We start from the raw sequence: 12,647 nt of genomic DNA, 5'->3' as shown, positions 1-12,647 counted from the left end.
TTGCTGTGAAAATATAAGACTAATTATAGGTAAATTATGTATGAAGGAAAATATCTCATTCAAAATCTACTATTTTAATATATTCCATATTTGCATTATTTATGAACACATAATACACATGTACACTGGACCATAGCAGTTGCAACAATTAAAATTGGACATATAACATCTCTTAGAAAGTAAACAAAATAAATAATCTCCAATTTAGTACATATGTCTAGTAACAAAAAATAAACATGTTGATGTGGATTTTTTTTCTGATTTGTTACAATAGAACTTCAACAACCAAAGGATTGCAGTCTTTTTTCGTGGTTTCATTTTATTGAAAATGGAATAGAGAGGATTTTTTTAATAAACTGTGCTTGAATATTTTAATTCAGATAAATTTGAAAATTTGCTTGTTCCAACTAAAATACATATTAGAAGAGATTAATTCATAAATTTGCATTTTTGCAACATATAGTTTTTTTGCAACACATAGTTCTTGGAAAAAGTATGTTGCGCATATGGTATATCTTAAAAACATCTTACCGTATTTTTTAAAATTACTGGGGCCTGAACTTTGATTTTGCACAGGGCCCCCAAATTCTCAAGTATGGCCCCGGAGTCAGGACGAGCTCTTCACCCGTTCCCGTTTGCTCCTGCCCCTGCGGCCAGGCGGTTCCCTTCATGGGCGGCAGGGAATCGATCCAGCAGAGTCGGGTTCCTGCTTCGTCGGGTGGGATAGGGGAGTTGTTCCCGGCTGATTTGGCCTAGCAGTAGCTAGTAAACTTGCACATGCAACGCACGTATCTGCTAATGCTCTTTTCAAAGATACATCCACTCTCAATCAAATACACCTTGTGTGCATGTCTCATACTACCGTATACTTATAGTTGTTGATGGTAGTATAAGATGACACACACAAAAAAACAGCCAAGGTAACATTCATCATATAGGCCCGAAATGTTTTCAGGCCCTTACATCATATAGGTTCAAAGTTGCTTTATGTCATTTTTTCATAAATTTTTTCATAACTTATCTCCACATAAATAGAGGTCATTGGTGGTACTTTCAAAGACTCAACATTTTGGTTTATCACAAACTACATAAAATAGATATGTGTGAACACCATGTATTTTGGGATCAATGTTGCAACTTGCAAATTATACTTTTTCTCCCCAAGAGAATTTACAAAGTATGCATCAATGTTTGATTCTGCAATGTCAGATGCCAAGAAAGCATTCGTACATTTTCAAAGCAATATTATTTCCAATCAAACATCATGCACATTGCCTGACTTCTTTTACCCTGGAGATGAATTCAACCAGATAATCTTATAGACCATCCATCACATTGTTTTGCCTGCAATTCCAGTATGTACAAGTACAACACCATTCAATAGGGTGCACATGCACAGAAAAAGAAGTAAAAGAGACAAGTTGGGAGTTGTACATTACTAACTGAAAATGATCTTTTATCCATTTTCTTAAAAGATTCCTTTATTGTTGTTTCTTCTTGGTAAGTAAAAGTAAGTAGGAAGACAAGATTGTGGTAGAAGGTTTTCTTTCTTGTTCTCTCTCCCTGTGAACTGTAGGAGTGATAAAATGGTTTCTTTTTCCTTTAAGCAGTAAAATTTTACTTGAGCACACAAGCAAAAATATTTTAATTTAGAATATATAAATAATGATACTGTTTGCTTTGGGGAAAAAGATTGTGAAGTGTTGGCTGAGGCGCAGTCTGTACTTCATTTCTATGGTTCCACGAATGATAGAAGCAAAAATCTCTCATTAATTGATGGTCGGACTTCTTAGATTCAGGTAAGCCGAAAAATCAAAAAACAATCAAGAGAACACAGTATTTACTATTTTGCGAAAAAAAAAGAACATCAATCTTGTTCACATTTAATGAGAGCAATCTCCAGTTCTGCTCTCTAAGTGCTTAAAAGGCAGTGAGACATGTGTGAATGAAAAATATATATACATAGTAGATATGAACTTTAACCGTTGGCTATGTTTGTTCACTTATATGATCACAATAAGTAAACGTATATTGTTGTCCATAAATAAAGCAAAACATATCATGTCTCGAAGTATATGCTAATTATGAAATAGATGTCAATCATGTAATCAGATATGATAATGACACAAGCGAACATAAATGGAATGACATGGCATGAAATCTCTAGCCATGTTTTCTTTTTAATACCCAGAAGAAGAATTTGGCTGGTCTCTTTCAATTGCACCTCCAACTTTGTTCAGTGACAGCGATGTGGAGTTTGGACAAGATTCACTGGGAGCATAAGAGAAGTCATGAAGAAATTATTTTTACCTATGCAATAGTTCAAACATGCTCCTATTGATCAGTACTAAGATGAAGCCCTACTATTTGGCGTTGCTACCTAAAAGGACACATAAAATGATCATCGAGAACATTGTATTGATCCTTCTATTTTCTGGAATGACATCAAGAATTAACTTCCTGGAATGGTATGACAGCTCTAGTACTTAGGAACCTATTATCCTTTTTCATTTTATAGGCATATATTCTATCAGGTACAACCTGATCCTTCTGTTTTCTGTTCAAGAAAAGTGAACTCCAGTATGAATCTGATTTATCATCTTCTAATAGTAAAATTGAATTTTCAACAAGCAGTATAAAAGCAAGCATGACTAAAAGTTATTTTCAAAAAAGCATGACCAGAAAAATAAGAACCACAAACTATCTCAGAAAGATTCTTTTAAATTTAAATATTTTTAGCGCACGCTGACCTGCAACTCTCAGTAAGCTTGTGCCAATTTATTTTCTAGGTGACGATCCAAAAATGTTTCCATATCCAAAGAAATACTGGAAACATATTTTTGTTGTTAGATCCACAAAAGAGGTTTTCTGTGTCACAAGCCCTCCATCCAACTATCACTGTGAAGTGAAATAGTTGATGTACATGCTTTTTTGAACTTTAAAAATTCCATGGTTTACAAAAAGATAGGATGATAAGTCAATTGATGACCAGAAAATGCTTAGAAAACACTAAGAAAACATGCATTTCAGATAACAGTAAATGTTGATTTTCTTTCTAAGACTACAGATAACACTATTACTGTATCAGGGAGAAATTTACCGCAGACTTGTCTCTTTCCGATGGTGCCTCCAACATCTTTATATAAAACTGTAGTGGGGCTTGCACCAGATTTCCTGGGAGCAAAAGAGAAGTGAAAATAAATGTTTTATAGAGGTCAATAGCTGGCCCAACAATAACTTTGAAAAGGAAATTAATCAAAGTCACTTCAATAAGATTTGATCTGTTTGTACACACAGACACAAGAAACCTTGCAAATTGCAGTACAACCATAATACTTTTCTCTAATATTAATATCATTTATGATCTCCAAAAATTGCCAAAAAGGAAACCTACATGTATATCTTCATAACATAAAAAGGAGATATGGGGGCAATGATCATGGTGCCCAGCTGCAACGTATCTGCAATGTTGTCTCTGTCCCATCTATAATCTCTAAGAAATTTCCAAAGGTAACTATTGTAAAATATACCCAGCAAGCTACATGCGTAATATCACTTGAATTAAAACAAATGATAACACAATATTCAGATGGATAAAATCACTTAACCCGTTGGATAAAGAATGTTGCTGTCTGAGCGCGTGGAAAGTCCATGACCTGTTGGAATAACTGAAAACCAAGCCCCAACAAAACCAGATTACATACACCAATTCAAGTAACATAATAAATCACTCGCATTATAAATCCCCGAAATCTGGGTGTGTACAGGTCCAGATATTACCTAATAAATGATTGCACGTGGTAGTGGAATCCAGTGTTCCAAAGAAACACTGCAAAGGGGTCATGATTTTTTTCAGATTTTTTTGAAACTGAAAAAAAAACGAATTTTGATTTTTTTTTCTTCAAAAAAGTCCTCCATGGAGGCCGAGAGCCAAACATCCGTTCTCATATATTCATATACAATATAATAGTTTCAAACATGCAAGATATATCAAAAGTTGTATTAAACTGCATGATGAGTGCGGTGCCGGGAAGGGGGATCCGAAAACAATTTCCCTTTATTTACAGAATCACAAAATAATGACCAAAAGAGAGTGGAAAGCATCGAACATTGGGTACTATTTTCTCAAATCAGGTTCTACCAAGGGAACATCAGATTGCACCTACTTTGTGGTTCTGCATATGTTGCATGTGTCCATGGACTGAAAGCAGAAGATGCAAATAAACAGAACTAACAGGAACTAAACATATTGTGACATGTAACACCGTATACAATATTAAATTCCTTTTGTTTTCATTGAGGTAAACTCAACATATCAAATTATTTTTCTTTTCAATGCAGTAAAGCAGTTGGCTTTGATGCTCCAAGAACACTATTTAGTAAAATAGCAGTAGAGAGACATAATAGTAAATCTCGACAGATATGAGAGAAACTGCGCAATGAGGGAGCAAAGCGAAGATGGGACTGAACCTGGGAGCCCGATTCGATCATTATAGAGGGCTTGTCACCCTTGATGCCTCCAGGAGCAGTGCGAAGAGGTCCGCCCGCCCGCCACCATATACTGCACAGGCACACACAAAACAAAAAAACATCTTCAGCCAATTCCTGGAAAGGAAGAAGGAATGGGAAAAGCCGAAAAGGAGTGCAGGTGCGGACTGCGGACCTTGTCATGGCCGGCGAGGGACATCTTCTCCCTGTTGAAGACGGCGACGTCAAAGTCGAGCGTGCAACCCTCCGCCATGCAGCCGCCACGGCACCATTAGCATACAAAATAATCTACATCACCGGCCATAGTCTCGTCAGGATTCTAGCATCGATGTTGCATTTTTCCAAGCAATTTATGACCTGGAAAAAATCACGTTGTTCATATTATATACAACGAAAAATTAGATTCTAGCATCCATGTTATGCATTTCAGTACTAAATAAATAACAAAGTCTCTTTTTTCATATCTTAGCTCCCATATGCTTCTCTACAAACGCTTGGTACGGATTTTCTGCCCAGGTAGTGTTTGAAAACAAAGGCGGCTCTTCGCTCAAAAGGTAATAAAGTTTCAAGCATCCTAAATGTCATGAGAACAACAGAGATATCATCCTGCTTGACTTGATAAAAACATGTAAACTGAAAAACTGAGAATAATTTAATGGGGCACTAATTAGTTTAAGAAAACTTTCAAAAAGGGAACATACATATTCCATACTACTAAGGCATAGTATGAAAGTGTCTTCATGCTCACCTTAGGTAATAGATTGGTTAATTTTGTTGTTTCCTTAAACTAAGAAACCTTCAGGAAAATTCTGGCTTCTTTATTACATTTCTCTTTACACAAAACTACCAAGTGTTGTTGATTCGCTGGTCTGCACAAAGATTATAAGCATGCTCCCTAGCAACTATTTTAAAACCTGAACGCGATTAGAATCCTGAATTTGGATAGAAAATATATAATTGATAAACAAAAGGAAATGTGTGCTCCAGCCACTGATGGTGAATACAAAGATATAATCTCAAAGCATGTATGTAAATAAACTCATCTCCTAAAGTCTGGCGATATAATCATGGGATTCAATCAGAGAATCTCAGACGAAGGATTTCACCAGCTTAGTCAGCATTACTTCTATACTAAAATTTTAGTTCATACTCCCTCCACCCCACAATATAAGATTATTTTTCAAGCTATGGGATGGAGGGAGTAGAAAAATTCCCTAACTCCAAATCGTCTCACAAAGAAGAAAGAAGAAAGACAAAATTACTTATGTACAGCGCCACAACCTATAGTGAGAAATGAATAGGACTTCACACTTATATTTACATTGTTGGGTTAAGGTATGCAAGAACGAAGCATCTAGTTTGTATTCGAACAAAATACCAGAGATGTTTTTCATAAAATTCAATTGTCTTTTGCAACATCATAAAATCGTAGCTAAATTCATAAAGTGCTCAAAAACAACCACTAACTCATCTCCTAGAGCTTGATTTCCTAACACAACTGAATAACTCAATATGTAAACTTACATCTAGAAGCATATCGTGTGCATCCACTAATTCATGCACAAGCCCAATTGAGAAAAGTGTAAATAATCTCTCATCAGGCAGATAGACAAAACAAATGTCGCCTCATATCGGAATACATATGGCAGTTGTGTTCGCAAAGCAGTCATGGATGTAGTTCTGGCCAATCTACTACTGCAAGCCCCCGGTCCAAAGCACCCTTACCTTGTCAGCAAGCGCGGGGCATGACCGTTGCGGAGCAGGCACATCAGCACATGCTCGTTGGAAGCTACCAGAGCTGGCGGGTAGCCCCACATCGTCTGCGGCGGTGTTGGCTTTCCCGGCTTCATGGAGGAACGACGACGGAGACCCTAGCTCGCATTCGTGGTGCAGCGGAGGAGAGCAGCAGGCGGTGACAACAGCCCATGCTCGCGTCCATCACGGAGCGCCCGCTGGCACGACCCCTCCCGCGATATTGCCCCCAAGCTGCGGCGGAGTGGCGACGAAGGGCGCGGCGGGGCGGCTCCGGCGGCTGGGGAGGCGGCGACCCGCGGCGGGGGCGGCTCCCGCGGCTAGGGAGGCGGCAACCCACGGCGGTGGCGAGCTCCGGCGGCTGGGGAAGATACGACCCGCGGCGGGGGCGGGCTCCCGCGGCTGGGGAGGCGGCGACCCGCGGCAGGGGCAGGCTCCCGGCGACCTGCGGCGGCTTCCCGTGGCTCCGGCGGTGCGAGGCAGCGGTGAGCGCGGCTGCGGGAGGCGAACGGCGCAGGAGGAGGAGGAGGTGGTGCGGGAGGATAAGGAGGTCATGCGGGCGGTTTTCTTTCTTTTTTAACTGCGGGGCAGATTAGCGATCGATGATTGTGGCTTGATCCGTGGTTTGCATTGTTAAACACAAAAGAATTAAAGGCCGTTAGATTTTGATGATGGATGGATGTGATTGTTTGGATCTGCCTTTTTCTTTCTTTTATAGTGATAGTAGACTAGCGCCGATCAAATCGATTGGTTGATGGATGAAGTCCCTGATGCTGTGCTCGCTCAACTGGGCTGCGATCCTAGACCCGTCCGCGTCACTCACCGGAGTTGTTTGCTTGTTCATGGTTGCTTTCGTGATGCTGGAGTTCAGTTAATCAATAGAATTGGACACAAAATGATGGGCATAAGCAGCGGTGATGCCGGAGTTTATTACTTCATTTAGTCGGTAGAACTAGCGCTAGTTTTTCCGTGATCCTGTAGAGACGTCTCTCGTGAAGCTGGAACTGCAGCAGCTATGGCCTGAGTGCATGAATGTGTTTGTCTCTAAACCTATGTAGTAGCGCTTGTAGATATAGTCTGGTTCATTTCTCGTTGAAGCTGAAGAGAGAGTCAGTACTAGTACTTAGCACTTTGTACGCAGACTTTGTTAGAAAGAAAATGGAGCAAAAATATCTGCATGTTTGTGTACAAATTCACTGCATCTTGCTTTAGTTTAACTCATCATCAATTTTGTGTGCTTCCATAACACTTACAAATGGCTGCACAACCAATCTGAGCGACGAACATGTTATATTTCTGCAAAAATTTCCACCTAGATTGATGTTAATAACGGACCACAGACCCTATAACTTATATACAAACATTGTGGTAACTTTTGCGGGTTGGAAAAAAGTTATTAAAAAATATACCCTCCAGTAGCTTATGTGAAAAATAACACGACAATATACAAACCGTAGATCTGATAACTTTCGTATAAACACCACAATAACTTTGAAGAAAGCAAAAAAGTTGTTGAAAAACATACCCTCAATAACTTTTGTGAAAATAACATGGTAATATAAGAACCACATACTCGATAACTTACGTACAAACATCGCGGTATGACCAAGGGAAGAAAAGTTGTTGAAAAATATACCCCCGATAACTTATGTGAAAATAGCAAGGTGATATATGAACCGCATATCCGATAACTTAGTACAAACGCCGCACTAACTATGATCGAGGGAATTTTTTTGCTGAAAAACATACCCCAGGTAACTCTTTGTGAAAATAGCACGGTAATATACTAACCGCATACCCGATAGTTTACGTACAAACACCACGGGAACTTAGACCAACAGCAGAAAAAATATTGGAAAACATATCCCCGAGAACTTATATGAAAATATCACGGTAAGAGCACATATCCGATAGCTTACGTATAAACACCGCGGTAACTTTGACCAAGAAGAGAAAAAAGATGTTGAAAAACATACCTCGGTAACTTGTGTGAAAATAACACGGTAAGTTGCATACCACATGCGTGGTAACTTATGTAGGCGAGGCGCGGTAACTTCTGACCCGAAAAAAGTCGTCGAAACATACCAACATGTGATCTAGTTTCGAAGATCTCGTCGTGACAAATCTTTTTTGTGAGAAGGTTTTGTATTAGGCCGACGGTTTGAGCTACAAAACATTTTGAATTTTCAGAAATAGGAGAGTTCGGATGACATCAACTTTTTTGTCCTTGAATACATGCATGTAATTAGAGAAAAAAATGCACATGAAATGAGTGTGATTCCTAATGCAATCATGCATGTAATTAAAAAGGAAAAAGTTGTGTGGTAGTTTTAGCTATATGGCACACGTGTGCCAAGTATTGCGGTCCACATAAATATATATAAGTAGAGAAGAGATAAAGAGATGGGTCCTTTTAGAAAACCTTTAATCTTTATTAATATGTTATAATGGGGACCTCATTCCTAGGTATGCCACTACATATGTTAGCCTTATTTGTGAGCAATCTTGACCTAATTAGACGATTGCAACTATCCTAACACGACTCGTGGGTCCTTGCTTCCTGCAGGCTGTTCCCCCAACGCGCGGGCGAGGCGGAACGCACCCGTGGATGCATCTACTCAAGCTAGACTCACGGCGTGATTCTGCCGATCCTAGCGTACTCCTGGGAGACGATGGCGGCGGTGGTGGAGCTGCGCTCAAGCACGACGGCGTAGCGGTCGGTCCAGCTCTCCATCCCGGGCGCCAAGACCTGCCAGAAGAGGCCCCCAGCGCACGGCCCGCCCCTCTTCGCAGACGCGTAGATGGCGTCGTACACCATGCGGAAGTAGTCGTCCCGCGCCGTCACCGCGTTGCCGACGGAGTTCCATCCAAACTCAGCCACCACCAGCGGCTTCCGCAGCGCCTTTGCCGTGTCCTCGATGTGCGATGCCATCCACTTCTTCCAGAACTCCACCTGCTGCTCCCCGGTCGAACCCGGCAGCCTGACACACACAAGCCACACGCACGGTCAACACAAATCCATCGGTTATCAGAGCTGAGAGGAAATTTGGGTGTGGCTATCGTTTGCTTACCACACATCGGGGTAGTAGTGGATGGTGGCGAAGTCGACGGTGGGGATGCGGTTGTTCCCGATGAAGTCGGTGCCGGCGGAGTCTCCGCCAGGGTTGAACCGCTTGCGCTCCGGCGTGGATTCGCCGTAAAACCCCTCGAGGCCGACCTCCACCATGTGCTTGTCATCGATGGACTTGACGTAGGAGGACATGAGCGCCACCCAGGCCTGCATGGTCTTCCCGGAGGGGTCGGTCGGCACGCGGGGCTCGTTCATCAGCTCCCATGCAAAGATGGTGGGCTCGTCCTTGTACGCCACCCCCGTGAAGCTGTTGATCCTCGTCAGCACCCTCTGTTCCACACACACAAAACACACAAATGATACGACCTATATACATACGGTGCATACACAAGATGCTAATCATGATCGAGGTTTACGTCACGGCAGTGGAACATGCAGTGCACGCGATCAGTTTATTTTAGGGGAGTGCCTTCAAGGACGGACGGTCGGACCTTGACGTGCTCCTTGTAGAACTGCTGGGTGAGGGCGTCCCTGAAGAAGTCATCGTCGGAGCCCAGGTTGTGGCCCTGGTCTTTGGCCCACTGCACATACTGTCTCTTCCCGCCAAAGTCACCCCAGTTGTTCACCAGGCTCAGGATCAAGTAGAGCCCTCGCTTCTTCGCTTCGGCGATCACAAAGTCTAGTCCCTGCATATATACCGTCAGAGAAAGTATATGAAAGAGATTAATTACATATGTTTTTCGAGATATTTTTTCAAACCACGGATGTTTTGAAGATGTTTCTCTCAGCATGTAAACATGTCATCTTAATGTTAGTATTTGTCATCATGAATTGGTGCAGTTTCGTATCAGATAAATTTACATCCACATCTAATGTCCATGTAATTAAACAGGTCCATCTTATATGTTAGGAAACTTTTTACCACAAAGGTATGAAATGGAAAAAATTTAATGGACATCAATGATGAGACAAAAAATGTTGTTTAATTAGCAATACCATTTAATTTAGGGGAATGCTAAAAATCTGATTTTTGGCAAATCCCAACAAACGCTCTGCTCCACAATTGTCATGCAGAAACAAAAAAATTGCCATGTTAGTTGTTGTATAGGGATTTTCCATGTTCTAAAGTGAAAATTGTCATGTGGTATAAAAGATTGACACAAAAACGCTGCAGGAGGGTATTTGCCATGCGTTGGATCAAGATCCGACGTACCTGAAGGCGTTAGATTTTGACGTAAAAATCTGACATCGGATATGTATCTTAATTTAAACATTTTTTGAGGGAAATATCTTAATTTAAACATTGTGGTGATTATTCCGTCGAAAAAAGGAGCATGCGGATATTTTTTTGACAACATGTTGTTATATGTTGGTTAACAAGATTAGCGAGAGTCCATCTATCTAACAGTAGTACGTACCACGAACACGTCCTCGCTGTACACGCCGGGGGTGGTCTGCAGCGGACGGTTGCTGCCGCCATCGCTGAAGGCCCACGTCCTGATGACCGTCGCGCCGAGGCGGGACGCCTGGTCCAGCACGTCGAGCACCTTGCTCCGGTCGGCGGGGTTCGACGCCATGTACATGAGCCAGTAGGCGTTGAAGCCGTTCGGGTAGAACGGCCGGCCGCCCACCGTGAACCGCGTCCCGTCCGCCCTCGCGAACCCGCGGACCTCCGCCTTTACTCCCCACTTGATGGGAGCCGGTGCCGGGGCGGGCGCAGCGTCGTCATCGATGCTCGGCCGGCGCGCTCCGGCCGCCAGGGCCATGACGGCCAGACACGACACGACCATCAGCCATCGCGCGTTGCTGGTGCCCATGCCTACCTATGTGTGTATGCGAATCCCAAGCCGCTGTGGCTACCTCGTACAAGCGATTAGCTGTAGGTCAATATATCCTTGTTGCGGATGGTATGCTGTGCATGGAGACGGGTGCTAGCTCGCGTTATATAGGCGAGGACTCCTGCATGGCGACACGAGACGGGCAGGGCGCAGGGATACGGCATTCACGGCATTAGTTTAGCATACGGCATTCACGGCATGAAATAATTGTAATTAAGCTGAGCTTAGCATATCGCCGGCATGCCTGGCATGAGATAATTATTATCAGCTTTTTTTTAGGGAATGTGGGAGCTTTATTGCATGTTGATGTTAATACAGATACAAAACGGATTCGCCCTTAAAAAAAGATACAAAACGGATCGGGCGGCCCTGTGAACCAGACATGCACGGATGTTCGTGGTGGAGATTGCTCATTTGACTCTCTCCGTTCGTGGTGGAGATTGCCCATTTGACTCTCTACGTTCGTGGTGGTGCGGATCGTGGCCTCCTTCACCATGGGCCGGGGGAGAATGTTTCGTCAAAATACACCCGAGTAAAGTCTGTTTTAAACCTTAAACTCGTAGAGTTTGTCGGAATCGAACCTCAACGCTTGAATCCATGAAATCTATACCCCAACCTTTCTAATCCCGGTCAATATCAACCCTACCCCGATCCTAGACCTGTTTGCCGCACTTGAGAAAAGAAAATCCAAGCCGGAATTACAGGTTCTCTCACTGACTCAGCGGTCCTACACGTCATAACCGTCTTCCGCTTTACTGTCGCGCCGAGCGATGCTGCAGAAGCCAGCACTACGGTGCATGGCAAACTACGTACGTCAGCTCTTGGCAAATCCATCCACATGCATGCTTGCTTCAGAGCAAGCTTCTACGTGAATACGCTGCGTCGCTGCATAACAAAGGTTGAGTCAGCTTTCAGCAAGAACACCGGTGTTAGCCAATGAACATCTCGGAGCACGACAACAGAGTTGTTTTGGATATATTGTTGTTTGGAAGGAACTTGCTAGCCTGGCCACCGGTGCATGGTGTGCATAGGAATTACACGGTGTTGGGTAGGGGCGGCCGGTGACGGAAAGGGTGGAGGTGTGTCATCGGAACAGGAAGCAGAGGCCACAGTGGGCAAAGAGGTGGTGGGCCGTGATTCGGCCGCCATGGCAGCTGTTTCGGGCAGAGCTGGTAGTGGGGTTTTGGCTGCCATGGCAGCATTTTTATCTGCTGCAACGATGGATTGAAGGATCGAACGGGGCCGGCGAGGGATTGCTGGGAGCGAGTACGTGAGGTTGTCCTTGTCGTCAGGCGAGCGCTCATTGGTGGTGGTGGAGAATGAGAAGTGGGTCTCATCGAAGACGATCGTGGCGTGAGACGAGGACCTGATCGGCAACTCTATCACGACATCTGTACCCTTTTGTGTTTTGAAGAATAGCGAAGCACCTCCTGTGTTCACTCTTCGTTACCGTCCCCCCTTCCGCCGTGTGCCGCTCCGGCCCCGGCGTCCACGACACC

General features: G+C 43.1%; 1 protein-coding gene and 1 long non-coding RNA gene across 5 annotated transcripts; both read right to left on the bottom strand.

Annotated features, from left to right (window-relative positions):
• Nucleotides 1–1,056: 1,056 nt before the first annotated feature.
• LOC119318091 lies at nucleotides 1,057–6,745 on the bottom strand. Of its 4 annotated transcripts, XR_005153935.1 has the most exons (7): nucleotides 6,214–6,745; nucleotides 4,664–4,845; nucleotides 4,471–4,561; nucleotides 3,781–3,829; nucleotides 3,101–3,668; nucleotides 2,188–2,271; nucleotides 1,057–1,344 (listed from the first exon to the last, which is right to left on the bottom strand). It is a non-coding gene; the product is annotated as an uncharacterized LOC119318091 (long non-coding RNA). The 4 variants fall into 4 exon arrangements; XR_005153936.1 differs by lacking the exon at nucleotides 2,188–2,271 and having other exon boundaries at nucleotides 6,214–6,744; XR_005153934.1 differs by lacking the exon at nucleotides 1,057–1,344 and having other exon boundaries at nucleotides 1,939–2,271; nucleotides 6,214–6,744.
• Nucleotides 6,746–8,719: 1,974 nt separating this feature from the next.
• On the bottom strand, nucleotides 8,720–11,139 carry LOC119314900 (putative mannan endo-1,4-beta-mannosidase 9). Its single transcript, XM_037589587.1, has 4 exons — nucleotides 10,729–11,139; nucleotides 9,802–9,996; nucleotides 9,312–9,640; nucleotides 8,720–9,221 (listed from the first exon to the last, which is right to left on the bottom strand). The coding sequence occupies exons 1-4, from the start codon at nucleotides 11,125–11,127 to the stop codon at nucleotides 8,870–8,872; spliced, it is 1,275 nt and encodes a 424-aa protein (XP_037445484.1). The 5' UTR covers nucleotides 11,128–11,139; the 3' UTR covers nucleotides 8,720–8,869.
• Nucleotides 11,140–12,647: the final 1,508 nt, after the last annotated feature.

The sequence above is a fragment of the Triticum dicoccoides genome, chromosome 6A, assembly GCF_002162155.2.
Source record: "Triticum dicoccoides isolate Atlit2015 ecotype Zavitan chromosome 6A, WEW_v2.0, whole genome shotgun sequence".
NCBI classification, from domain to species: Eukaryota; Viridiplantae; Streptophyta; class Magnoliopsida; order Poales; family Poaceae; genus Triticum; species Triticum dicoccoides.
Note: the sequence above shows the minus strand (reverse complement) of the source record. Positions and strands in the feature narration are given on the sequence as shown.

Excerpts from the sequence above, each read along its gene's own strand:
- LOC119314900 (XM_037589587.1), bottom strand. The coding sequence starts at position 11,127 with ATGGGCACCAGCAACGCGCGATGGCTGATGGTCGTGTCGTGTCTGGCC. Across the intron at positions 9,997-10,728 it reads ACAGCGAGGACGTGTTCGTG|GGACTAGACTTTGTGATCGC; the intron begins GTACGTACTACT and ends GTATATATGCAG. Across the intron at positions 9,641-9,801 it reads TCTACAAGGAGCACGTCAAG|AGGGTGCTGACGAGGATCAA; the intron begins GTCCGACCGTCC and ends TGTGTGGAACAG.